This window comes from Plectropomus leopardus, chromosome 5 (genome assembly GCF_026936395.1).
Source record: "Plectropomus leopardus strain MGB_pleo_1.0 chromosome 5, ASM2693639v1, whole genome shotgun sequence".
Classification (NCBI taxonomy): Eukaryota; Metazoa; Chordata; class Actinopteri; order Perciformes; family Serranidae; genus Plectropomus; species Plectropomus leopardus.
This window is the reverse complement of record NC_142180.1, coordinates 1,981,685-2,009,273: the sequence shown is the minus strand read 5'-3', so window position 1 is coordinate 2,009,273 and position 27,589 is coordinate 1,981,685. Positions and strand designations below refer to the sequence as shown.

The window sequence follows — 27,589 nt, the reverse complement described above, 5'->3', positions numbered from 1 at the left end:
GCCTCTCACTTATCTTCACTCTGCCAGCCAATTACATGCCCTGCTCAAGGCTTTCAAACAACAGACATGCAGCATCAATGGCACGGCAGCAGGCACACAGAGCATGGTATCATCTTGCCAGTGTATGCAGTATGTTGGTTCATCTATTAACCCTTTGAAACCTATGCAACCTGGCTTGATTTCTTTTAAAAACATGGGAAGGAGGCAATGAACAACTTAGTGAGAAAAGCCCCGAATTAAATATCAGTAAAAATATAATAATAAATGGGCTATACATTTTTCTGTAACCTAACCTTATTCTAAATATGTAATTATAATAATTGTAAATATAATTTCTGGAAATGTACCCCCACTTTTGGATAATTTTCTAGTAATTCTCTAGGGTTTTTTTGTTTTTTGTTTTAGAAACAAAATGTTGGTTTTTTTCATTTTTTAAATAATTTGTTGTCACATTTTAAATATTTCGTGCAATTTGCAGGACATTTTATGCCAAGTGTTTAATTGCCTTGTTTTAAAAAATAAAATCACACCAATGTGCTCATTTTTAAAATCTGTAATTGCTTGTGAAAGGTGTGTGAACACAGTATATAAAACTGATGCTGATCCAAGTTTCAAAGGGTTAAATGAGTAACTGTGCTCATATGTGTAATATTTTTGACTCTGGTAGTAGTGAATTTGCTTTTTGTAAATTCCTAATTAATAATGAATAATGAATATCAGGTGGGGGAAAAAACTATCAATATACAATCCAACGATTTGTAATATAACACAGACCAAACGGGATGGTGGGATTATAGGGCAGAGAGGAGATAAAATGAGAGGAGATGAGAGGAGGTGGGAACAAGAGAGGCGCAAAACGCAAAGAAAGGATGGGAGGAGCATGGACGTAAATCGCGGATGTATTATAAGACGTAAGTGTGTAAAGGAGGGGGCGGGAACAACTCAGCATCCGCAGCATCTGATTGAAAGTCATCACGTGTCGTCGGCGGAAGTTATTGTCGCTGAGCGGGAAGCGGTTTTTTCACGGAGGCATGACCTGCTTTGTTCTCTCTCTGATTGGTTAGCAGTCGTCGCCTTCGTCGTTGGATATCAGGGTAAGCCAATCAGAGGCAGAGCGAGGCAGAGGAGGGTGGGTCTTATCTTCACCATCAGAGGAAAGAAGAATCGCGAGCGGGAAGGCTCCACTGCTATACATGTCGACAACCGTACTCTGCACAAGGCGGAGGCAGGCATTTATCACAATCAATATCATTGTTAGGCCGTGGTACGCAGAAACTCCGGCTTGTGGATACTGCGGTCAGAGTTGGTGTGAACAGCTGTTAATAAATACAGTAAGTGCGATGTGTTCATCTGCAGAATCAACAGCTAACAGAATGCCAATACTGAAACTACCGTAGCAAGCTAACGTGCACTTATGCCTTCGCTACCATTATGGCTAATGTTCGCTCCACTTTATTCTGTTGTGACAATTCAAGTTGTATACATGTAAATGATTTTAATTTTAACGATAAACGATCACGGCCGGCCACATAATGACGTTTCAGCATTCGTCCTCTGTGTGAAGGGCTTATGTTAGGACTGCCAAACTTGGTTGACAAACTATTAATTTTGATTTTCATTCTTTTAACAACTGACATGGATACACATTTCAGAGCAAGTGACCTAAGACCGTTACCTCGGTATCAACCACATAAATAGGGGCGAAATGACTGATTTTAGGACATTCATAACATTTCAGGATATTTATAGGATTTTAGGACATTAGGGTCTTAGCTCGGACTTTTGTCGGCGGCTTTGGGGGATCCTCCACTGGCATTTTTTTTTTGATAAGCAAGCTCTGTTTTCATGTTGTTCTTTTCACTCTGGCACCTCATGTATACTAAAAGTTCAAAAACAAGTCCCAGAAGTCTGCAATAATTGCACATGAGGCTTATGAGAGCATTCTGGGTATAGTTTAGTCCCTGGTGATACAGTGGGCTGAGGCTGACCATTCTAAGTAATCATCATCCATCAGATTTTAGAGATGTAGTGTATCTTTTATCCAAGAGAAGCTTTGTGATACAACATATTTCTCTGATGTGTGTGTCTCTTTTTGTGCATCTGCATGTTGTTTCTGCTGCTGTCATCAAACTCAGGAGGAGTCATGCAGGCCTTCTTGAAAGGAGCGACTGTTCAGAGTACGAGACCTCAGAAAGACAAGGCAGCAGCAGGACCTAGCTCAGAGAAGAAGGCCAAGGCTATTCCCTGGGTAGAAAAATAGTAAGTGTAAACTGCAGAGATGGATGGTACTGCACTGCTTCTGTGGCCTGAATCCACCCAATTTACAAGTACTTGTTACAGAAGAATCATAAATAGCAAACTAACTATGATTAACAATTTTTTAATTTCTGAGTATGTTTATGAATTACGAAAAAGACAATTTTCCTTTCAAGCTGTTTACATGGTTCATGGAAAGTAATACTTTACTAATTCTCCCGTTTACATGCAACCATGCATACTCTGATAACGTGCTGTATATCGCATTGAAATATGGAAAAATAGAGCAGCTGGAGCCACTTGTCATTTTGCTTCTTTGCATCAAAATAGGATTTTGCACACAAACTCGGACACGCTGCAGCGTCTGACCTACACTATTATGACACATACATTTTCTCTTTCTCTCTCTCTCTCTTTCTCTGTCTCTGACAAACACACTCCTTTCGCCAACCAGTCAGACAATATTTTGTGAAATTAGAAATCATCTCATGTGTTTTGCATAATCTGATGGCTACAATGATCAGCCTTTATAGAGATCATCAATCAAAATATTGCAGCCAATGTCAGCCCATAGTGATCGGTGGCCAGTCAAATGGTGCGCTCTAATAAACAACTTTTTACACGGCAATAACACTGCAACATTCTGAAATACAATACATGAACTATACATGACTAAGGGACACTGTTTCAACCTTAAATAGAAAGGCTACTCTCTTATATCTATATTTTCATTTGTCATTAGAAAACGAATGAATTAAATTCATCATTTCTCATCATTCAGTAGTAGAGGAAACACCGCTATCCAACTCAGTTGCTCTGCCATTTAAATTACTTTCATGATTCCTGTAATTTGCAGTTTTGTTGAAACTGCATATACTGGTTACTCAAATGGTGTAGCATTGAGATCATAGTTAGTGAGGAGTGGTGCTGCTTTGGGTTATAGTTTGGTATTTCTAACAATCAGCCCAGTCCCTGTATGCAAATGGGAGGGACACCATAGAAACACATCTCATATAATGTCGTCCAGTAATACATCCTCAGCTATGACCTCAGTAATAAACATAGTGGAATTTACACAATTTTACACAACGTCACCAAAAACATCTTTCTAAAGATGGATGTTATGGCAGGAACGGTGTATTGGATTGCAGTACTTGAGAGATGTACCTAATGAAGTTGTTAGTGAGTGCATATAATATGTGCTGGTGATGAAGGCTTGCAGAGCTATATGAATGTGAATAATTGAATAGAGAGCCAACATGCTAAGTACATACTAACAGGCTTTATCTTTGCATATCCCAGCAGGCCAAAGTGTGTTGATGAGGTGGCCTTTCAGGAGGAGGTGGTAGCTGTGCTGAAGAAGTCTCTGGAAGGAGCAGATGTAAGTATTAGTATATTATGACGGCCTTGATGATGGCCACTGTGTTGTGTGATGGGTTGATTTTACACCAGTCCAGTGTGTAAATGATAAGAATGGATAAGGACGGTGTCACCTTGCCTTTCGAAAAAGAAGCACACACTAAGGACTGACAGCTTGCATCAAGGAGGCATCGGGATAGTCTGGACCTCAACAGCACCAAAGAAATGTGGCGGGCCATCGGGAATATCACAGGCTACAAAGCACTAGCATTACGATGCCACATTATCTTAACACATTTTAAGCCCACTTCGATCTCCTCAACTGAGGGGCTGTTTACATGTCAACGTTTCTTTCATGAAACATTAAACTTTCCAGAGTGTAACCTTTTGAAAACGCCACCCCCTCTGTTGCCGTGTAAACTGGCGATGCGCATCCGTGTGGTCTTCTTCTATGGTGTGTCATTACAATGTTACACCACCAACTATTGGTCTGATATGCATACTACAGTGTTTTCAGTTGTTGTAGATCTGTGCACATGAGGACCATTTTTACAATGTTTTTATATATGCAGATTTTTTTTATAATAGTCCATTTTTTGAATGGCGGTTCTTGTCTAAACAACAGCCTTTTAAGAGTCAGCTGTCATCTGCGCTCCACCACTGCCAGATGTTAGAAACACCGTGATGAGAGTGATAATAAGGAAAGCTGCTGGGCCTGATAATATCCCCAACTGCGTCCCAAAAATGTCTAGCAGCTAGTTAATGTCATCACTTACATTTTTAACCTGCTACTGTCACAGAAGAGTGTTCTTGAATGTTTTAAGACAGCATCATTCTGATGGTGACACTGCTTCAAGACACTGCTTCAGCCGCACATCGAGAACAACATCCCAGCCAGCCTGGATCCTCAACAGCTTGCACACAGAGCCAAAGTCTTTAAAAATAGCTAACAAATATATAGTTTAATTTGGAATATTTTCAGGTGTGAATGGCAATCATACGCATTCCCATTGCATCAAAAAGCCAGATGTTATCGGGTGTAAGCAGGTTTTTTGTTGTGCAGTGGGAATGAGGCTTTTCTGTGTCATCCTCCAAAGCCAGGAAAGCAACGTCTCACTCCTGGTTTTGTCTTATTGCAGCTTCCCAACCTGCTCTTTTATGGCCCTCCTGGAACAGGAAAGACCTCCACCATCTTAGCTGCTGCAAGAGAACTTTATGGGTGAGTGAACTGGTATCGTGTGCAAGAGGCAGATATTTGCACCTCCAGAAAGTCCTGTCATTTGATCAAACACGTGTTGTGTGTCCTCCAGTCCAGAGCTGTACAGACAGAGAGTGCTGGAGCTCAACGCCTCTGATGAACGCGGTATCCAGGTCGTCAGAGAGAAGGTCAAAAACTTTGCCCAGCTCACCGTGGCTGGGACTCGCCCAGAGTGAGTCAGAATTGATTGCATACTCTGTGTGAACTTCCCTCAATGTGTTGGGATGAATGTTTTCAGATGTATCCTCCTCAGTAGATTCTAAACTCCTGCTGAGACTTTGAGCAGCTGTGCTTTTCTGTGTTTGTAGTGGGAAGCCGTGTCCTCCGTTTAAGATCATCATCCTGGACGAGGCGGACTCCATGACGGCACCAGCCCAGGCCGCTCTGAGGCGGACCATGGAGAAGGAGTCCCGCACTACCCGCTTCTGCCTCATCTGTAACTACATCAGCAGGTCAGCTGACTCTTCACAAACATCCACGCACCCACACTCTGCATGTGACAGATCCTGAACCTGCTGTGTGTCCGTGTGTCTTCCAGGATTATTGAGCCTTTGACCTCCAGATGTTCCAAATTTCGCTTTAAACCTTTAGCCAATCAGATCCAAGAGGAGCGCCTGCTGGAGATCTGTGACAAGGAGAACCTCAAGTACACCAAAGAGGTAAAAGAGAAAGATTATGATGCATTGCCTTGCTTTTTCATTAGGAATGGGTATTGTTTGGATTTTACCCATACTTCTACTCCTATCAATACTCTCCATTGCTTCAGTGCTTAACAGTGCTGTTATTGATTGTTTTTTATAACTAAATAATTGCTTTTTAATAATATTTTGGAGAAATCACAACATGATTACAAATGAATGTTTTTAATGTTATAAATGTGGCTTCTAGAGCAGCAGCAGAAATGTTTACCACAGCAAAGTCACTATCTAAACCTCATATCTCACTGGAAACAAATCCCAAACGTAAATAAAAGAAATCATAATCCTGACATCAAAATACTGAGAGAAGTGATGAAGTAAGAAAGAGCGAAGAATACAGACGTGAGTCAGTATGAGTCCTCCTGTTCTCTGAGCTGCTCCCTCTGCTGCTGAGGTGATCCACTGCCTGCAGGTATGTTACGGCCGGCAGAGGGAGGAGGGGCCATTTGCCTCAGCCACCAGCTAAAATTTTACTAATATTTGCCAAATTTTAAGATTTGTGACCTAATAAGTCAAACGAAACAGTTACATGCAGACAGCTAGTGTTGGATTTTGTTTGTAACATTTAGCTATTAGCTGATCTGTGATTGTAAACATAACGGCGGTGGATGAAAGACTCAAATTGAAGTGTCACTCTCCATGTTTTTAACTGTTGAACACGTGTTTTTGTAAAGTCTTGACTTTTTTACTGGAGAAGGGTTGTGTCTGTCAACCCAAGTAATCTTCACTTTGTTTCCCTCGTGGCCTCCCTGCTCTGCTGTTCACTGACTTAACTCCGCGTCCTGTGTGTGCTGTGTGGTCTGTGTGTGTAGAAGAGACAGCAGGGGAGAGACTGAAGCGCTATATTAAATTACACTAAGACTTTTAAAAGCACAGATAAAAGAACCGGTAGCATTAGAGCTCATGAATACTACGGTCTTTAATAATTTAGCCTTGGGGCCTGTTTACCACAGGGTTTCGTTACCTAGCCCTTCTTTTTCTACTGAATCCCATTTACAGTAATGCTCCATTTTAAAAGCACATATTCAAATAGTTGTATTGATGAAGAAGGATAGTAATATGAATACAATTATGAATATAATGACACTGCTGTGTAAAACTGTGCACATTAGTAGAAGGGGCTGTAAACTTACACTTAGATCAGATATACTTCCATTTAAACTAACCCAAACTTCATGCAAATTAGTGAGAGTTTAAGACCCTTTTTGGACTTCAGGTCTGACAAAGAACTGCCTTCACTGTACAGCGTGTGTAATAATGGTGTGACCGTTTCTGCTCATCTTAGAGTATAGCAGCACTGGTGAGGGTGTCTGAGGGAGACCTGCGCAAAGCCATAACCTTCCTGCAGAGTGCTGCGCGCCTCAACGTCGACAAAGAGATCACAGAGCACGCCGTGATCGAGATAGCTGGGGTGAGACCAACTTCTTCATGTCATAAGGGAAACTGAAGGAACTGATGGCTCATTAAATGGACTGAAAATGTCCTGCACACTTGAAATTTCCTCGCCAGTCATGTCCCTCTCTTTCATACTGTAGGTGATTCCTGACAAGAGGATTGAAAACTTGCTCCAGATCTGCTTCACAGGGACATTTGAGAGACTAGAGATTGCAGTCAGGGTAGGTGTTCTGACACGCCACCGCTCTGTCCCTGTGTTGGTGCCCTACCTTTGCAGTACTTTTGTGTGACAGGCTTTTTTTTGTTGTTTTCCATTCAAGCCAGACTGTAGGTACAAAACAGGCCAGAAATGCCAAATATTTCGCACTTGTGTTGTTAAACTAAATAGATACCTTTTTGATAATACAATATGTTCATTGCCTTTCATGGTCGCCACTCTAAAAAGAGTTATTTTTCCAACATTTGACATAGATAATCTAACTTTTTCACTGAACAAAAAAGTTTTGTTAGAATAAACATTTTGGTGAAATGAAATTGTCCTTGTTTAATTTTGGTTATTAGAAAATTGGTCTTAGTGTCATTAAAAAACTTTTGAATCTAACTTGCCTTAAGCTTGGAAGCCTGTATGTATGCAGTGAATGTGTCATGTGTCAGCTCTCCCTCACTGCATGTGTGTAACATTCTCACATGTCCAATGTCTCCTCTGTCAGAACATGGTGGATGAAGGCTATGCGGCCTCACAGATCCTGAGTCAGCTTCACGACTCGATCATAGAACAGGACCTGAGTGACAAGCAGAAGTCAGCCATCACAGAGAAGATGGCGGTAAGTGATGTGATGTAGCGCTGGTCGTCCTGTTGGAACTGCAGTGATGAAAAATAGGACTATTACTCTTTTATTACCCTGAGGGACTGTGACGTGCATTTTACTTGCTTTTCATTCTTTCATTCTTAGATAATTTTGGCTGTGTTCATGCACATGGCATAAATTTTGCTTGGGGTGGGGATAAGGCTCAAGCAGCCTGGTAACCATAGTAACTCCTACACTGGTGCACAAGAGGAGAGGGCGCTGTGCTGGTGTCAGAAGTTATGCAATGTAAATTTTTTTTACTGCAAGAAAATGCACTTGTGACATGAGAATGCGTGAAAAGTGTCAGGTTTGTGTGTCTCATGGTCAATAGGTGGGTTTCCAATAACAATCAAATTGCGCAAATTGAAATTGCAAATGTAAAATACGCCTTTTGAAAACACGTCAATTTCACAAAATCACAAAACACGTCCTACGCTCGCATGAGGTGGTGTTTCAGTTGATTTCAAAAAAGCCATATTTTGCAAAACTGCAAAGGAAACACTTTTTTCACGTTTTAGGTTACATGATGCGGTGGCTGTGCACTTGTCGGTTGGAACTGGCCCTTTTGGGCACACCTCGACGCACCATATTGTATTAGAGGACATCCCATATTTAAATAGTAAACCCGTAATCTTAAATCAGATTATTTCAATCAGATTGAGAAAAAGTGTGCATGTAAACCCAGCTTCTGATGTCATGAAGAAGTAAATGGACTGACACATTACAGAGCCTGTTTGTGTTTTTGTTCCAGGTGGTGGGTAAGTGCCTGTCAGACGGAGCCAATGAGTACTTGCAGATGTTGAGTCTGTGTTCAGTCATCATGCAGCAAGCCACCCAGCACAACTGAAACTCCAAAAAGCAGCTTTGCCTCCAAAAGGACCAACTGAGATATTAGCACTTCACTCAGAGTCTGCTGACTATGACCACAGCTGCAGTTTGGGATGCTCACTTTACCAGATGATTGAGGTTTACAGTGAGGGACCACAGCTGTGGAGGAGTTTCTTCCAGTACCAACAGTCTCCCTCCACTCACTTCTAAAAAGAAGGCACAACCATGTGAACATACTTTCAAACTGTTACTGTTAAATCATCACATCTCTTTATCCCCTTTCATTCATCTAACAGATCTTTGTACACTTTTGAATAAATCATCTTTGTATATTAGTTTTGAATATCAGCTGTTTTTGCTGCTATTTAAAATATGTTCATAAAAAAACAAACCTGTCTAACATCACATAAAATATGAATTCTTTTTCTCATTTAATATTTATGCTGCACTGTGGGACAGTTAAAACGTCACTGATACACTCAGACCTGACCAGCATCATGTCATTGCTAAGGCTGTGCCCCCTTTTGGAGGAAGAAAACACACTGACACATCAGGAGAGAAACCTGAAAATGCAAAAAAGCTCATGTGCAGTGGGTTAACTCAGGCTTTCACTCAATAGCATTTGTGAATATTCACTGTCATTGTTACAGAAGCATCAGATCGTGGTCACTAGCTAAATCTCAGCTTAAAGATCACTTATCCTAACAATACGCGCTGATTAAAGCCAGTATACATATTTGACTGAATTACCATGCAGATATCTACACCTGTACAGATGCCCACATAAGCCATGTCTGGCCGGTTTGTTGTTTTACTGATCGACTTGGACAGAGTCAGACTGACGGGACATGACATAATATACAGTGCTGTGAAAATGTATTTGCCCCTTTCCTGATTTCTTACTTTTTTTCATGTATGTCACACTCAACTGTTTCAGATCATCAAACAATTTAAATATTAAACAAAGATAACCCAAGTAAACATAAAATGCAGTTTTTCTGTGATGATTTTATTTGTTAAGAGAAAAATACTATCCAAACCTACATGATCCTGTGTGAAAAAGTAGTTGCCCCCCATGTTAAATGATGAGGTAATTGTGATTAATCATATTATTTTGGAAAGCTGAGTTCAATTTCATAGCCACACCCCAGTCTGAATGCTGCCAGACCTTTCAAATCAAGAGATCACTTAAATGGAACATGTCTGACAGGGTGAAGTCGGCCATGTTGAACCCAAGACATCATGCCGCGATCCAAAGAAATTCAGGAGCAGATCAGAAGAAAAGTAATTGACATGTCTCAGTCTGGAAAAGGTTACAAAGCCATTTCTAAATCTTTGGGACTCCAGCGAACCACGGTGAGAGCCATTATCCACAAATGGAGAAAGCACGGTACAGTGGTGAACCTTCCCAGGAGTGGACGGCCTACAAAAATTACCCCAAGAGCACAGCGACGACTGATCCAAGAGGTCACAAAGGAACCCAGAACAACATCTAAACAACTGCAGGCCTCACTTGCTTCAGTCAAGGTCAGTGTTCATGCCTCAACCATATGAAAGAGACTAGGAAAAAATGGCATGCATGGCAGAGTTCCGAGGCGAAAGCCACTGCTGACAAAAAAGAACATAAAGGCTCATCTCACTTTTGACAAAAAACATCGTGATGATCCCCAAAGCTTTTGGGAAAATATTCTGTGGACTGATGAAACAAAAGTTGAACTTCTTGGAAAGAGTGCATCCTGTTACATCCAGCATAAAATGAACACAGCATTTGATAAAAAGAACATCATGCCAGCAGTGAAACATGGTGGTGGTAGTGTGATGGTTTGGGGCTGCTTTGCTGCTTCAGCACCTGAACGACTTGCTGTGATTGAAGGAACCATGAACTCTGCTCTCTGTCAACAAATCCTGAAGGAGAATGTCCGGCCAACAGTTTGTGACCTCAAGCTGAAGCGCACTTGGGTTCTGCAGCAGGACAATGATCCAAAGCAAACCAGCAAGTCCACTTCTGAATGGCTTAAAAAAACAAAATGAGGGTTTTGGAGTGGCCTAGTCAAAGTCCAGACCTGAACTCAATTGAGATGCTGTGGCCTGACCTTAAAAAGGCTGTTCATGCTCGGAAACCCTCCAATGTGGCTGATTTAAAACAATTCTGCAAAAAAGAGTGGGCCAAAATTCCTCCACAGTGATGTGAAAGACTCATTGCCAGTTATCGTAAACGCTTGACTGCAGTTGTTGCTGCTAAGGGTGGTTCAACCAGTCATTAGGTGCAGGGGGCAATTACTTTTTCACATGGGCCATGTAGGTTCAGATGGCTTTTTTTCCCTTAATAAAAAAAGATTTGGCACTTAAAACTGCATTTTGTGTTTACTTGTGAGTTATCTTATAAACTTATATTTAAGTTTGCTTGATCTGATATGGCTAAGAGTGACAAAGATGCAAAAAAGTAAGAAATCGGTAAGGGGGCAAATACTTCTTTCACAGCACTGTATATATAAAAAATAAAAAATAAAGGCAAACAAACATGTCAAATTATAATCCAACACATTAAACTGCACTGCCTTCTGCAGGATCCATGGATTCTATCCCCCAAAATGAGGCACAGACTCGTTATGCAAAGTATCCATGCGTACAGCCTCGTCTGTTTGGCATGTGCAGCCAGCTAATGGTGGCAGGAATGTCTTGCGAGCAAGTAGAGTTAGCAGGCGTCAGCAGTTGACTTATCTGCAAATGTTTGGGAAGTGCATGTATGGCTGTATTGCTACATAGGCCTGCCTAGTTCAATGGTTTAAAACCTGAATCAACATATTTTTTTGTGCTGCATTTCACAAGCGATTTGGCTCTCTGACACCTGAGCAATGAAATTGACTTTCTCTTGCTGAGATATGCATGTTTTATGCAGGAAGTGAAGCTGTAAATTCTTCCCTGGAGCTGTCAAACTAATTTCTACCTGAGAAATATTAAAAAAAAGAAAAAAGAAAATGAAGGATGGTTTCATTTGAGTTTTATTAAGGATATGTCAAAACACAGCAAACGTTCATTTTTAGAGAACGATTTTGACCTATTAGTTTTTACATCTCTTTTTTTATTTGTATAAAAACATCATACACACTTAACAGACAAGGCAACAGGTAAGAGACAACATAAAACATAACACGAGGATGTAATAGATGTATAGAGAACATGATTCTTTGTGTACAATCTGTGTCGCTGCAGAAAGAGGTGAAGAAAAAAGGAAAAAAAGGCGGTGAGTCTGGAGATAGTAGTGCTGCAGTACTTGCTCAAGCTTGAAGTGATTAAACTGAAGTCATTAAATACGTCTGCTGGGATAGTTCTGGAGGGTCAGCTTGCTATTATTATTATTTCACTTTATTATTTACATTTTATTTTTTTATTTCCCTGTCTGGATTGTTGACCTCTGCTTCGGATCGCCCCAGATCTTTGGTAGGGCTCTGTTTTAAGGGGAACTGCTCCTTTGGGATTGGCAAACTCTTTTTTGAATTGTTTGTTTTAAGAGGGAATATGGGGAGCCTGCCCTCTCTCCATTAGCTGTCTTGCATTAGTTGAGTCCCACAAGCAACCCATCACCAGCTGGACCAGGCCAGAGGAACAGTCTTATTTGAAAGGTGCTCTCTTGTCCTGACAGTCTCTCATTTGACGATCTCTCTCGTCTCCTGCACCACCACCTTTTGGTAAGTGGGGGTCACTGTGGTCATAGAGGAACCCTCCAAGTTGCCCTGAGATGTGCTGCCCTTGTTGTGGAAGACTTTTTGAAAGCCAGAGAGGCTGTTTTTCTGGGAAAGACCTCCTGCCTGCTGGAATAGCTGCCCTCCATTGCCTGTTGGCCCGCCGACCACCAGGACCCTCTGAGACCCTCCTTGTTGCAGAGCGCTCCCCTGCACGACAGAGGTCTGGCTCCCACCTAGGACTTTCACTGACCCCACAGGGACCTTCCCCTCCACCACCATCATGGTCTGGGAGCCAGGGAGGTTGCCAGTTTGGATCAGGTTGGCACTACCCCCCTGGACTTGGCTCCCCTCCACCAGCACTATGTTTGGGCCCTTGGCTTGTCCGCTGGACATCACTGTCTGCCCCTGAACAACCACGCTTTGGGCAGGTCCAGTCTGGGTGCCATTAACCAGTACCATGCCCTGCAGGTTGGTGGCTGGTGACTCAGCCAGCAGCAATGTGTTCTGAACCTGTGGTTGCACTACATACTGCACTGGCTGCAGCACAGGGGCGGTGGTGTAGTAGACAGGCTGCTGCTGCTGCTGCGGTGGCTGTAACAGGAGCACCTGGCCTGAATTTGCCATCCCTTCCTTCACCGTGGTCATCCCTTCCCTCACTGTGGCCGTGCTTTCCTTCACCACCTGAGAACACTCAGATGTCTCCCTGACCACAGTCTCAGGAATGCTCGGCTGCAGCTTGGGCAGAGGAGGCAGCTGTTGGGTAGTCATCAGACTTGATACTGAGGTCTGAGTGTTGATGGAGGTGCTGGGCAGTGGAGTGAACTGGGGTTTGACCTCAGTTGGGATTCTCTTGCCTCCACACACCTCAGCCAGGGTCTTGAACTTTGGCCCAAGGTCATCAAGGAACTGCAGGTCGTTGTCAGCCTCCAGGAGGCTGCAGCAGCCCACTGAGCCAACAGGGGAGCTCTGGCCTTCGTAGTCGTAAACCAAAAGACCGTCCCTCACTCCAAGGTTTTCGCTTACACTGTTCACCTTCTGTTGAAATAGAAAAAGGAAAATAATCGAGGTTAACTTTTTTTTTTTACATTCGACCTTTGGAGAAATTTTGGCATGATTTAACCCTCTGAAACCCGGATCGACATCAGTTTTCATGTTCTGCATTCAGACACCTCTTTAAGCTATATGGCCTTTGAAAACTGAGCAAGTGGTTTGATTTCTTTCAGAATAATGGGGAAAAAGAGGAAAAAATGTGTGTTTTTAAAAAAAGAGGGGAGGATTATGTGAAAACAATATAAAAAAATTAAGGAAAAAGTGTCCACAGAATCTATTCTTTATAATTACAATTATTTTATTTTTAAAATTATGTTGAAGTAAAAAATATGATAAAATATATGATATGATTGGATACATATTCTTTTTTATTTTCAGCACTCTTTCTAGGTAATTTTATAGGTCAGTGTTTTTTTGGTTTTTTTTTGGCTTTTTCTGGTAATTTTCTTGTAACTCTTTTACAATTTTTTTGCTAGCTTGTGGGCCAATAGTTTTGTCAAGCAGCATCTTGCCTTCCCCATATGTTTTGGAAAGAAATCAAAACAATTTGCTCAGGTTTCAAGGGGTTAACTTTTAATGAATTTGATAGTGTCACCTATAATGACAAAATCGTAATATGGGTTACAGAAAGTAATTTGTAGAAATATTAAAATGATTCCTTACCTGACTGTAGTATTGTCCCAGGAAGTGGTCTGACAGAGCCATGCCATCAAATATTCCACCACCTCTGATATGCTGATTCACATCCCATCTCTCTTTGCTGTGGCCATGTGCAAAATCAGAATAGATGATCTCATCTGTCCTGTCGATGGAAGGAAAGTCCAGGGTATCTTTGAACCCCGGGAGTGGCAATGCTGGGATGTCTTTTTTACCACCAGATTCTTCATCCGTTGTTGGCAAGATCAGTAGTGGTACAGCCTATGAAAAGTCAATGATCCAAATGTGAGCACAGAGTCAACAGTTAATCTGCTACCTAGAGGTCAAATATCACTAACTGCAACTTTCAAGCAGACATTATCTCAATAGAGGTAAATATGTTTTACCGTGTTCTCTCCCTGTCCCTCAGTGTGGTAGTTAATGAGGTGTGATTTGGTTTCAAAAGGCATCTTAGCAAAGTCCCCTGGCAGACCCCCATCTCCCCCACATTGGCAGAATAGCAGCGCCAGAAGAAGGACTGTAGAAACAACACGAAGAACAAAGTTTTTTTTGGTTGGTTGGTTGGTGGATGGATGGACGGACTTGACATATATGTGGTTACTCATACAAATATCTATGGCCAACACTAGTCAGAAACTCAACTCAGCCAGTCTTGGGCTTATCTTGAGCACAGTCGAAGTGTTTGATCACATGACCCTTCATCAGATTAAGCATCACATCATACTTACGTGCTAACAGCAGCAGGCCCAGAAATAGCAGTCCGATGGCTGCAGGTCCTAACTCTGATTGAGGAATCTTTCGTGTTCTACACGTCACCCCTTCCTCACAGGTACAAACGTGGACTGTCACTTTCTGTGGTTCTGGACAGGCCACTCCCTGCTGGTCCTTTACCTCTAAAGTCACTTCATAGATACCAGGCCACAAGTTCTTCTCGTTGCTCCTCAGGATAGCTGCAGTGTCTATAGGCAATAAGACAAACATTTGAAAAGTTTAGTATGCCAGTATACTTTCCTCTAAAGTTTACAGTATTCTGAATTGAAGACTGAAATTTAAATTTGGCTTTTCCACATTCAAGATGGAGAAACTAAGTTTCAGACATTCTGGTAGACAACTGGTCTACGATGCATGTTATCTTAGTCAAAACAAGCTTAGTGCTGATCTCGAGGTTATAACCTGTCATTTGTGAAGCTTAACGCAACTTGTGTGTAGAATTTTAAACATTTTCACTTTGAAAACACATAGTTGTAAAACAAAGACCCCAATCAAGACAGACCGTGAGCAATTTTTAATTTTACATTTAAAAAAAAAACATGTTTTTATCTATTAATTACATAACTGAGAAATAGTTGTCAGTGTCCCCTTACCATTGTAATGCTCAAAATGCCATTTGCCCTGAGTGCCCTCTGGGATGATGGTAAATTCAAAAGGAGGTCCGTGTGGGAATGCATCCTCATCTTTAGCGGTCACAATAACAGAATCTTTCGGAATGCACGCAGTCTGGATGCTACTGGTCAGGGTGGGGCATTGGTCATTCAAATCTTTCACCTCGATGAGTACTGTGCCAGTGGCTGTTTTAGTAGGCATATCTGTGTTGGAAAAAAAACAAACACATCATTCAGCATTTCTTTTGTGTCCATTTTAATTTGTCCTATCCACTGCTACTTTTCGCGAAAAATACTACTACATATGAAACATCTGAAGCTGTAATCGAATCACAGTGAAAAAGTGTACCTTCTGTGATGCAAATGACTTCAGCTTTATATGTCCCATTGACCAGGAATGAAGATTCTCTGTCTGGTTCCTTGTTCAGTCTGATCTCAGCTGTTTTTGGGTCAATGTACAGCCAGTTGTCAGGGTCCCAGCCCTTGACATACCTACAGCAGAGATAGGATGTGTTAGTTATTACCAATGTGTACAAAATTAAAATGACATCGAAGTTTTAACTGCAGAAGCTTCCATGTATATGTGTTATTGTATGCACCCACCTAACATTCTCAGCTGCTTTCCCGGTGTCTTGATCGATTGCCCGGTAGACGCCAATAACCTCCTTAGAGCTGAAGCTGCCTCCCTCTGCGATGGTTATAGATTTGCTTTTGGGGTCAAAATGTGGCCCCTCACGCTGGTCCGTCACATTGACTTTGATTTGATAGAGTTTGTATAGGCCTAGGTTTGAGTCTGTATGAGCGTGAGTGACTCCATTGACAATTAGTGGAGCTTTGTTCCTCACATACAGTCCTAGATTAAGCTTCCTCACATCCTCATAATTCAGCGCCTGTGAAAAGAAACACAAACACAATAGTATTGTCAATAGACACTATATTTTATGTCCATCCATAACGTTATGGTTATGTGCCATGGATGAGCCATTTTCATCGCTCAACAGAAGTACCACAAAATGAACACGTGTGCTTCTCTTGTGGACAATCTGTTGAAAGACCTTAGGTGTGTGGGTACCTCTGTGATGTTGGACCCAAAGGTGTGGGTAAATGGATTTAATACTCCTAAACTTCAGGTGATCATCATGTGGTTTCAGGTTCACTTTCATCAATAAAACCATGTTTACATAACTAAAAATCCTTCTACCCACGTCGTCACCTTCTGCTTAATGATGTGCAAGTTACTTTGTCATTCTGTGTGTAAGGAGTGAGGTTGGGTTAATGTGAAAATTTTCAAACTGATTTGATATTGAGCCAAACACTGGACTGGATCAAATTTTACCAGGTGTCCCATTTGACTCAGCAGTCAATCAGTGGAACAAAATGACACTATGTCCCAACAGAAAGCGAGTGTCTAACTATCAGGTAGCATTGTGTAACACCAGTGCTCTCTGTCCACGCTGACTTTATTTAAAATGCACAAAATGCATGAATTAAACCGGTTTAAGTTCATACAGCGGACCAGACCAGCAAAACTGAAAACTGACCCAACTCTAGTAGGGAGCATTCTCACTGCACTGAACACATTGATCACACAATAGACTGTAATTTTGACACATATGATTCTTCTAAATTCAAACTGTTGTACCTTGTTCAGCATTAGGATGCCCTCGTTGGTCTTGGAGTCTGTCATAATGCTAAAGTATCCGGCCTCATTGCCACGTACAATTTCATACACAGCTTCCCAGTTTGCTGTGCCCTGCAGGTCCAGGTCCTGGGCTTTGATCCGCATCACCTCCACATTCTGTGTGTTCTCCATGATGCTGGCCTCATACTGCAAGTAAAACACATCACACAGTTCAGTTTAAGCAATGCATTTTTTTAATGAGTACTTCATTGACTTTAATGTGTGATCATCTTTTTTCCTCAAAGGAAACATTGGGACCATTCAAATGTGAAACCCCTTCTCACAGCAGTATACAACGTAACATGTTGATGTAGAAGAATGTGAGAAAGAAAGTTACTTCTTCTTTTTCCAGAGTGGGGGCATTGTCATTTATATCGAGGACATTAATGGTAACACTGCCAGTTCCAACCCTTCCCCCTGGTTCGCCGTTTAAGTCTTGACCTTGCACTGTCAGAACATACTTATCTGCTCTCTGAAATGAGAAAACATTAGAAAATCAGAAATCAAACGTAAACTTTGAAAGGTGAACTATGCCGAACGTTTGATATATGGCTGCATCTTGGAAAAAAACGAATAACAACTGTCATGTTCAGGAGCTATGGGATTCACAACCACTGAATAAAGAGTGAGAACAGGAGCTAAAGACTTTGCTGAATTTTAAAATTCAAAAACGAATCGAATATCATGGCAAATTATAAAGCTACAGGATGTACTGTACTGTTAAGTGCTACAGTATAACATTTGAGACATACATGTTACAAGATGTCCTATGGAAGTACCACAGACACAGAGATAATGGGTGAAACTGTTGTAGACAATGGTGTTTTCAAAGATACTTGAAGGTGAACTTCAGCTAAAGCAGATCATATGAATGTTGAAGTAGAACTGTTAACTTCTGGCACTGTACGGTAGCGACAGGTGTCTTTGGCATATCCGATGTGTTGTTGTTTGGTGGGGTTTGTTGCCTGTAATCAGTGACCCCAGCTCGTGAGCTGTCTGACATCCAAAATGCATCAAAGGCACTTTTCAGCTGAATGTGATTGGTGATTGGATTAGCAGACACTGATGCAATGCAGAATTTCAGTTCTCTGGTATTGGCACCAGTCCTGTGGATGTAGGTGATACTGTACCTCTCGGTCCAGGGCAGAGCTTTTGACAAAGACTGTCCCATCTCTGCCCATGTAGAACAAGTCATGGGGTGGATTCACATTCACAATGCTATAGAAGATCTGAGAGTGCGGAGTCCCTTTTTTATCAGCATCAGTTGCTTTTATTTTCATAATTGCCGTCCCTATACAAACAGCATTAAAAGAAACAGTCATTGATCTTTATGTTGGTACAATTTACTATCTTCAGTCAGATGTGTTCTGATGACACATATAGTATGTGACTTTTAGCAGCTCCACAGAAAGATGTAATTAAGTCTTCCATATACAAACCACTATGTTTAGTTTTTTTATGTTAAGTCATGAAGGATTACCTTACCATCACATATCATCATCATTGTGATAAGTTTGCAAAAGCAGAGACACTAACCTGCACTACTGGACTCGTTGACCTGGCCAGCCTTGATGACTCCAAACACTGGATCGTTGTCGTTTTGATCTTTGACCTCGATTCGTATTTTGATTTCTTTCTCTGCATTTGTACCATCATTGTACTTTGCAACACCTAACAGCTGAAACAGAAATGACTGTTTTAGCACAAACATTTGCAAACAGAAATAGCCTCTGATGTCAATGTGTAGTAAATGCTTGACAGATATGGCAATATGTCATATGAAAAGTGCCAATTAGTGAATTGTATGACTGAAGAAGTGCCATCAAAGTAAAAAAAAAAAAAAAAAGTACAACAGAATGTGTCATGGATAATTGTGATTTGTGATAATGGGCTTTATAAATTAAAAAAAAAACTGACTTGAAAAATTTAAATTAATCACTCACATTGTATGTATCAATTTCCTCCCTATCGAGCACTCTTGTCACACGAATGTATCCGGTTTTAGGGTCAACCTTAAACACGTCGTAGGGCTCCTCACTTGCACCTACGCCTTTTAGAGAGTATATGATGTCAGCCTCTGATTCAAAATCGGACCGAATCTGAAACACAAAGCAGAACAGCTGAGCATTTCACTGTACCAGAGAAACAGAGAAAAACACATGCAACCTTTACATTTCCTCCACAGTATTTATGTAGAACTACAGTAAATTAGAGATCAGCCACTTACCTTGGCAATCCACTCCTTTTTAGTGTCGTCTACATTTTCCTCAAGCGGTGTTGGAGGGATAATCCATTCTCTTTTTCTTCTCACCTGAGTGTCTGCAGGGTTGGCAATCACCACAGTAACAGCCTGCAGCACAACATATGGAATGACTTCACAATGAACGCTTACTTGACCAACTGATCTATGCTCCACACGTGAATGTATTCAGGATCAACTAGATCATGGAATTTGATTTCTTGAAACAAGGATTATGTAACATACCGAAAACAAATTATATTGTATTTAAAACTGTGCTCACTCAATAAAAGAAATAATTATGAAAAGAAAAGTATGTGAGATTGTCTCACCAAAGTTTGGCATATCAATAAATCACAGCACAGGATACAACTGGACCAGACAGTACACATAATTACTTCACAGAGAATAATGAGAAACCTCAACAAAACTGTCAAATGTCGTACCAGACCACCTTTAGAAATATTACAGTTATTTCTAATTAGACAGTACAAATAGTATTTTGTGGAACTAACTTGGTTTTGTAGCTACGAGCTGTATGAGTCAGAGGGAGCAGAACATTTTAATAGCAAATGGTCCAGTTTCTTACCTTTACCGGTTTATTGGTACATGTATTATTTTATCTTAAATGTTTTACTTATGTGGTATCATCTTTTATTGGTGTATTTCTCTTACTTTTTCTTATTTTGTTCAATTCAATTCAATTCATACATACTATCCTCTTTAATTGCCTACTTTTAGTATTATTATTTAATTTTAACATTTTTTATCAGGTCTAACTCACCTTTTTGTATCTTTTATTTATTTATTCTTCAGCTTAATTTTTATTTTATGAGTTTTTATTTCTAATGGATTGGATTTACTTTTATGCTCATATGACAGCTTTAATTTGTGCAGCTCGTACCTCACACATTACTCTTCCATCTAGAATCAAATGTGCAATCATAATAAAGTTTTGCTTGCTTACTTGCAACACAGCCTGTTGAGTATCTAGCTTAGTGATCTCTGGGATATGGAATCCCTGAAAGTTTTTTAGTGTTTTATATGCTGATGATACCGATGAATGAAAGAATGCTTTCAGAACGGACTTTTATGGTACAGCAAAAATACTTATAAAGAAACAGTGAGAAATGCTACATGGTTTCACCTCAACGAGGGTTTACAAAAAATAATAATAATAATAATAATAATAATAAAAATAATAATAATTTTAAATTAATAATTTTAAAGCTCTTTCCATCAAAGTGCTGTACAGGTAATTTAGAACAGATGTTTAGACAATTAACACACAGACTAAACAATTGAGACACATAAACAATTTAAAACACATCAAGATTCATATGTAGCAATAAACAAGTGGGTCTTCAACTTTGCTTTAAATACCTCAACAGAACATGCCTGCCTAATGTCTTGAGGAAGACTGTTCCAACACTGGTGCACAGAAAGAAAAAGCACGCTCACCAACTGTCTTTTTCCTGACTTTGGGAACTGTCAGAAGACCAGTATCCTAGGAGTGAAGTGCACGAGAAGGTGCATATAAAGGTCATCAGATCACTCAAATAAGCTGGCGCAATGCCATTTACTATGTTAACAGGAGCACCTTGAAGTCAGCTCTAACCTGACGAGGCAGCCAATGAAGAGAGGCCAGACAGAGGTAATGTGCTCATATTTACCTTCATAAATATGCATATTTTTGCTTCTTAATCAATAATCTTTTAGTAGCATGTACAAACTTAAATCTTGAAAATATTCTTATAAAAACAGAACTCCCCTCCCTGTCTCTTATTTGTGCTTCACTTTTATGATGAGCCTCTCTTAAACATGAAACATTCTCAGTTCCCTTGATAAGTCGCACAGGTGTTTCTAGTTTATCCAGCTGATTAGAGCTCTACCTGTCTGAAGGTGGATAAAAGATAAGGTAATCCTTTCTTCTTTCCACAGTGAGGAAATTCACAGTTTCAGCAGCTATGACAGTATAAGCAGTAAAAGAACAATACAATAGTAAAAAAAATTACAAATATAAAAATATGAAAAACCTTAGACAATTTATAAAAAAAAACAACAAGGTGCCAAGTAGCTATAATAAAAAAAAACAAGGTGCAAAATATGTAAGGTGTCCTGTAGCTGAGTGGATAAAGCAGGCGTCCCATGAATGAAGACAGAGACCTCAGGTTGAACACCTGCTCGTGGCCCTTTGCTGCATGCCATGCTCTGCATTGCCCTCTCTCTCCCCCTTTCATGCTCTTGATCTGTCCTATCAAATAAAGGCTAAAATGCCCCCCAAATTTTTTTTAAAATGTGGACCAAGTGCACATGGAGGAAATAATTGCACTTCTGGTATTCTGGCTTTTCTTGTGCTGCATGCAGACACATTTTACAAGTATTTAAACTTTTGAACCCTGAGCAAAGTGGTGTGAAAACATGGGATGAAAAGAAATGAACAATTTGGCAAAAAATGTTGTGTGATTCAGTATATTTAGATTTTTTTTAAAGCCAGGGAAAACTGTCCAAAAGCCGTTATTTATTACTCTTGTTAAATTTTGGGTGTTTTTTTTTTTTTTTGGTGTTTATTGCATTCTTTCCATGTTTTCGACAAAAATGTCATGCTAATTTGCTCAAATGCTTAATAATCTTTTTTAATGGGATCCAGTATTTTTAGTGGTTTTTTAACAAGTTAAACTGCATACAAAAACACTGCATAGATCCTTCCTATTGTGCTGTATAACTCACAAATCGGTTTTGCAATAAAAAACATATCTGTAAATACACAAATTTCACAAATTAAAAAATATATCTGAGTACATTTAATTTGTTTACAAATAGATGAAAGACATTTGTGAGTATCTCTTTAACATTCAAATAGATATTAGGTATTAATTTAGGTTTTTTATGTTTTTGTTTTTGTTTTTGTATTTGTAGATGTATTTTACATTAGCAAAATTTTAGTTGACAAATCTTTTACACATTACTACATGGATTGTCAAACTGCTCACACATATAATGATACAAATCTATCTTCATAAGTGAGAAATTCAACTTCACATCTGTAATCTCAATAAATTGGCTGACGCGACTGTTTTTCATATTCAGCTGCTTGTATTTACAGTCAGCAGCAGGTCCCCTCCCACTAAACTCATGGCATATGAGGACAGAGCCACGAGGCGGGTTTCCATTTACCCTCAAATTGTGCAAATTAAACTTGCAAATATAAAATAGTTCTAATGGGAACATGTCAGTTTTAAAATGACTCCCATTTATTGCAAAAAACTTTTTACGCTCACATGAGGTGGTATTTCAGGGGATTTGAAAATGATGCTATAGCTATGTGCTTGTCAGTAGGAGCTGGCTCCCTCGTGATTCAGCAGGAGCCACAAGAGCTGTTATTGCATCACATAAATCTTTAAAAGTTGAGCGGATTATCTGGAAGTTTTGAATCCACAATTCCTCTGTGAAATCGTGAACTCTCACCTTCCAGAAATCCCTCATACGTGTCCGCTCCCATGTATAAGGGGCTCGTCTTTCCATTATCGCTCCATAACACCCCTACATGACCTTGGATTGGAAATGACGGCTAGTGCGGTGGCTGCAACAGAAATAAACCTGCTAATGTTTTGAACATGCATTACCATGTTTCTAGGAATATTATCATGAGATAAGTCACAAAGCATCGCTCAATGGAAACGCAGATATCTCATAATTGTGTTAAATCTGTAATGGAAGCCTGCCTTGTGTCAGCAGCAAGCAAGTGCATCTTAGCCCTTCACCAAAATGAATGGCATGTAAATTCTGCTGTGCACTTACTTGCTGCACCACTTGAACAAAAACATGTGATCTTTTGAGCCTGGTTAGTACGTTGCAGCGCAGCCCTGTGCTGTGTGGTCAGGTACTGCAGCCTGTGTACGGAGGAGAGGCAGACACACCCTGCCACTCCCAGGCCATTTAACAAAGTCTCGCCTATGCAGTCAGTGCACAGGCATGTCAGGATGACAGAAGAAGGATTATAGACTGAACTTACTCAGAAAGGAGTGGCCTCACTTCTCAAGGTGAACAGTGAGAAGAAAGTCTTACTCACCAGGTACATGACAAGAACGAGACAGTTAGTGAGCACCAAGAATACACATGTGACCTTAGTTATCTCTGTGGTCATAACTATCCTTTCTCTCACTTGGATAACTATTGTGTATTATGTTTCTCTAATGTTTTGATTCCCTGCTCACACCCCACAGAGGACACTGTTCCACTCTGTGTTCCACACTCTGTTCCACAGAGAACAACTAAAACGTTGCTGGAAGAGCCTGTTGAAGGATCTGAGAGGAGCTGGAAATAATGATGTCTTTTTAGTCTGGCTTACTATCACAATTGTGTCTATTTATCATGATCCATTTTTAAGATCATTTTTGCTTATTTCCTATGTTGTTTTTGTTTCTTCAATCAAACTGTAAAGGACTTTGAATAGCAGTTGATTTGTTTAAAAGGTGCCATGTAAATAAAACTTGATTGACTGAAAACAAGAAACTAATCAATGTGAATTAGATCTTGATTTAAATCAGCAATATCACTGTGTTCAGTCAGTCACATCACAGCTGACTTAGTTTGGGAGTCAGAACGTCCAGAGCGATGAAACTCCAGTGACAACTCCGTCCGGTATCTCAGCTCCTCACTAATGGCATGTTTGGACACAAATCAAGTCTATCAAATTGACTTGCGTATTACTTTTAATAATTTTCTGCTGAGTGATCTGTTAGTGATGCTCCTGGACTGGCGCTTTTTTTGTTTAATTTAAAAAGAAAAAGTTTGCATTAGTCACTGCCCATGCGCTTGTCCGAGACATCATGATCAATTTGGGACAGAGACGCTGCAAAAGATCATTGACCATAGTATAATGATTTAGAGTGCATTTTTTATGATCCATTTTAACCCTTTGAAGCTTGGAAATACATCACTTTTCCTGGGCTGCGTTCAGACACCTTGTACAAATATGTAAACCTTCGAGCTCTGAGCTAATTGGTTTGATTTAAATCAAAAGCATAGGAAAAATGGCAATGAGCAACTTGGCAAGAAATGAGTCGCAAATTGGAATATTTTAGTCAATTTTAAAAAAAGAATTTAATTCAAGAACAAAATGTAGGGGAAGCTATATTTAGAATGATCATAATTATATTTACACCTTTTCTTTTTACCAATTTAAATAAAAAGTTTCCTACTTTTCACTTTCCAATTTCGTCATACTAATTTTCAGGTAATTTTCTAATACTTTTTACTAATTTCTTGCTCATTTTCAGTTCCTCTTAAGTTGTCATTGTCTCCTTCCCGTGTTTGAAAAAACTTTGCCCAGGTTTCAAAGGCTTAAATATGCCGACCATTTCATAATGATGATAAAATCACAATTTAATACAAAGCAAAGGTAAACAAGCATAAGGAAACTTCAGCAGACTGCACACCATAGGCTATCCAATGAAATGATGTAAATGAATAATATCTTGCATTTATGGAAAGACTTTTCACATTAAAAGTTGTGGTTTATATGACAAGTTATTGAACAAAGAGCAGCGACTCCAGGAAAAGCTCTGAGAGGTGAGATCGATGAGGAGGACAGTCAAGTTGGATGAGAGATGGCATGTCTCTGATTGTGACACCGAGCACAGCACAGCCTACATACGAAAGTTAACCTGTGATGTTCCGGAATAAACACACCTAATGTTCTTTCTGAACATGAGTTTTGGACAGCTAATGTGGAACTACCTGTCTGTGAAATGAAATGTGTTTTTAGAGCGCTGTTGGGAGTGACAGTGGCCTCAGCACAGAGGAGGACAACAGCTAATGGCTTTATCGCTTCTCTGACCATTCACAGCAGTTAATATTATTTTTAAACAGTCAGCTATGATGTTTCTATTTAGAGGTGACACCTTTATAAATTGTGTCAGGTTACACTGAGAGGTAACCAAACAAAAGACCACTTTAGTGTAAAACAGCAGAAACCCAGCTGGTAAATACATGCAGCAAAGAGTCTGATTACTCACCGCAAACACAAGCAACGCGAACACAGGCGAACAGAGCCGAGTCATGGCTGACACAAGTATCCGAAACAAGTGAGCCGATTAAGTCCCGGTGGTAGGTCCCGGTGGGAGTTCCGGATAAACTGAGTTGATGGAGGAGAGGAGGCGCTTTATGAGGTAGGAGGAGGAGGGAGTGCCCCAACTCACGCACAACCACACCTGGTGGGAGGGGTGGGGACTTCAGTATCAACCACTCTATCAGTTATTTAATATATTGAAATAATAATGTCATGTGATGAAAAGGATTTGTTTGTAGTCAACACAACACAGCTAGATATATAGATAGATATATAGATAGATATATAGATAGATAGATAAAGTGGACATGTTTGTAAAGGGGAGAGTCATGGCTCCCCACAGAACCCATATACATTCACATATCTTGAGGTCAGAGGTAAAGGGAACCCTGTGAAATGACCACCCTGCTTTTGATTGCCAAAATTTTACCTACATTTGGAGCGTCATTCATCCCCCTTTCTAAGAAGCCAACATGACATGGTTGGTATCACTGGATTCCTCGGGTCTTCTAGTTTTATGTGATTAATATGATACCAGTGTCATCACTATCACTTCACTACTCAGTCTGGTACAGCCTCTGAAAGACAGGAAGTTGGCCAGTGATTAATGCAAAAATAATTTTTAAAAAAAGTATGGACCTTAATCGCATCATGATTAACACGTTACTGCTGACACGCATGCCACACACACACACACACACACACACACACACACACACACACACACATATATATATATATATACACACACACACACACACACACACACACACACACATATATATATATATATATATATATATATATATAATAGCTCTGGATGCTCACAGAGTAAAATATGTTGATCATTCACACACTGCTCTCTGCTGTAACTTTGGAGTGCTGTAGTCCCTGCTGTTACAGCACATTCACATACTGAAGCTGTGTGCTCTGTTGCTGCATGCTGTCTGAAATGCATCATATTACAGTACTGCACCACAATAGTTACTGTAATTCAGAGTTACTGTATGCTTCTATTTTGTAAAATGGATGGTTTACTATAATCCCATGATTGTTTCTATGTTTGCCAAACTGAGAGACAACCATCTGACGGGGGCAGAAAATTGTTATTTTCTCTCCATTTCAATTTATTTTACTATATTTAGAACATTTTTGTCTTTAACCTATTCTTGCGTTGTGTCATGTTCATCTGAAAAGAAGGTGTTTTTTGGGGGGACCATAAGCATTATTACAGTCTTTATTGCTGTGACAGTTTTTTTTCAGTCGTGTTTTGAATTCATCTCACCAGTGTGTGATAGCTGTGCTGTAGTGTATGTGTATCTGATGGCTTTGTGTGATGTCTGTGGGCAAAGTTTGGTTTAGATGTGAGTTGAGAGTTTGGTTATAGTGTTGAAGTTTTCAGTTTGTGAAAATGAGCGTGCAGTTTTACGTTTGTGATTAGAGTTTTGAGAAATGCAGCATCATTTCAAGAAAAACTGTAATGGACTGATGAATAAGTGATCAACAGTACAGTAAGAAAATATTTAGACTTCCTCTGTTTTCCATGATTCTCCATCATCTCCTAACACAGAGGTGACCTGGAGCCTCCTTTCTGCTCTGACAGATCATTGGACTGTTCTGCAAATTGAGTTTGAACAGGTGAGACACGTGTGAGACCAACTAGTGATTAGTGTGTCTCATTTTAAGGGACAGTGTTTTTCAGGTCAGTCAGTTGTGCTAAATGATGCAACTTGTGCTTAGAGCTTTACAAATATGGGATTTAGAATTTCTATTTGAGTGAAAACAATTCACTTGTGCTTGGAGTATAGCACTCTGTAATTTTGTTGTTGATATGTAAAAATCAAGTTCTCAAAGTTATGGGTATGATTTTCTTTTTTGAATGTGCACAATAGAGAAAAGCTGTCTTACTTGCAGGTCTTTTTATGAACTTACATGTAAAACCCACAGTATGTTGTTAAATGATTAAAAGCTAGGTCAAAGGTTAGACAAATTAAGACATTTGGTATGGTACAGCTTTTGTTCTGCATTCCTTCTGGAATGTAACAAAAAACTCAACAAAACTGAAAAACAACAGCCAAACTCAGAAAAGCTGAGTAAAAGCCTTTTAACTTGATGAAACTATTTACTGAAGGTGACATGTTTCACTTTTACAACATTCTTTAACACTTTAAGAGTCCAA

General features: G+C 39.9%; 2 protein-coding genes across 2 annotated transcripts; one reads left to right on the top strand and one right to left on the bottom strand.

Moving 5' to 3' along the window:
- Window positions 1-1,130: 1,130 nt before the first annotated feature.
- rfc4 (replication factor C (activator 1) 4) lies at window positions 1,131-9,019 on the top strand. The gene is made up of 11 exons (XM_042512935.2): window positions 1,131-1,331; window positions 2,136-2,259; window positions 3,559-3,637; window positions 4,755-4,834; window positions 4,926-5,045; window positions 5,182-5,325; window positions 5,412-5,532; window positions 6,857-6,982; window positions 7,107-7,187; window positions 7,677-7,790; window positions 8,566-9,019. Exons 2-11 carry the CDS (start codon window positions 2,144-2,146, stop codon window positions 8,659-8,661), a joined length of 1,077 nt encoding a protein of 358 aa, XP_042368869.1. The 5' UTR covers window positions 1,131-1,331; window positions 2,136-2,143; the 3' UTR covers window positions 8,662-9,019.
- A 2,607-nt stretch (window positions 9,020-11,626) lies between these two features.
- Window positions 11,627-25,481, bottom strand: LOC121962585 (desmoglein-2.1-like). Its single transcript, XM_042512815.2, has 14 exons — window positions 25,358-25,481; window positions 19,326-19,448; window positions 19,042-19,197; window positions 18,635-18,776; window positions 18,229-18,389; window positions 17,436-17,570; window positions 17,060-17,245; window positions 16,021-16,307; window positions 15,767-15,909; window positions 15,400-15,621; window positions 14,764-14,994; window positions 14,422-14,552; window positions 14,042-14,296; window positions 11,627-13,363 (listed from the first exon to the last, which is right to left on the bottom strand). The coding sequence occupies exons 1-14, from the start codon at window positions 25,400-25,402 to the stop codon at window positions 12,290-12,292; spliced, it is 3,291 nt and encodes a 1,096-aa protein (XP_042368749.1). The 5' UTR covers window positions 25,403-25,481; the 3' UTR covers window positions 11,627-12,289.
- Window positions 25,482-27,589: the final 2,108 nt, after the last annotated feature.

Coding starts and splice junctions, on each gene's coding strand:
- rfc4 (XM_042512935.2), top strand. CDS start 2,144: ATGCAGGCCTTCTTGAAAGGAGCGACTGTTCAGAGTACGAGACCTCAG. Junction 3,638..4,754: donor AGTCTCTGGAAGGAGCAGAT/GTAAGTATTAGT, acceptor GTCTTATTGCAG/CTTCCCAACCTGCTCTTTTA. Junction 5,326..5,411: donor ATCTGTAACTACATCAGCAG/GTCAGCTGACTC, acceptor TGTGTCTTCCAG/GATTATTGAGCCTTTGACCT.
- LOC121962585 (XM_042512815.2), bottom strand. CDS start 25,402: ATGACTCGGCTCTGTTCGCCTGTGTTCGCGTTGCTTGTGTTTGCG. Junction 19,449..25,357: donor TCGCGTTGCTTGTGTTTGCG/GTGAGTAATCAG, acceptor GTTGTGCTGCAG/GCTGTTACTGTGGTGATTGC. Junction 14,553..14,763: donor GGGCCTGCTGCTGTTAGCAC/GTAAGTATGATG, acceptor TTGTTTCTACAG/TCCTTCTTCTGGCGCTGCTA.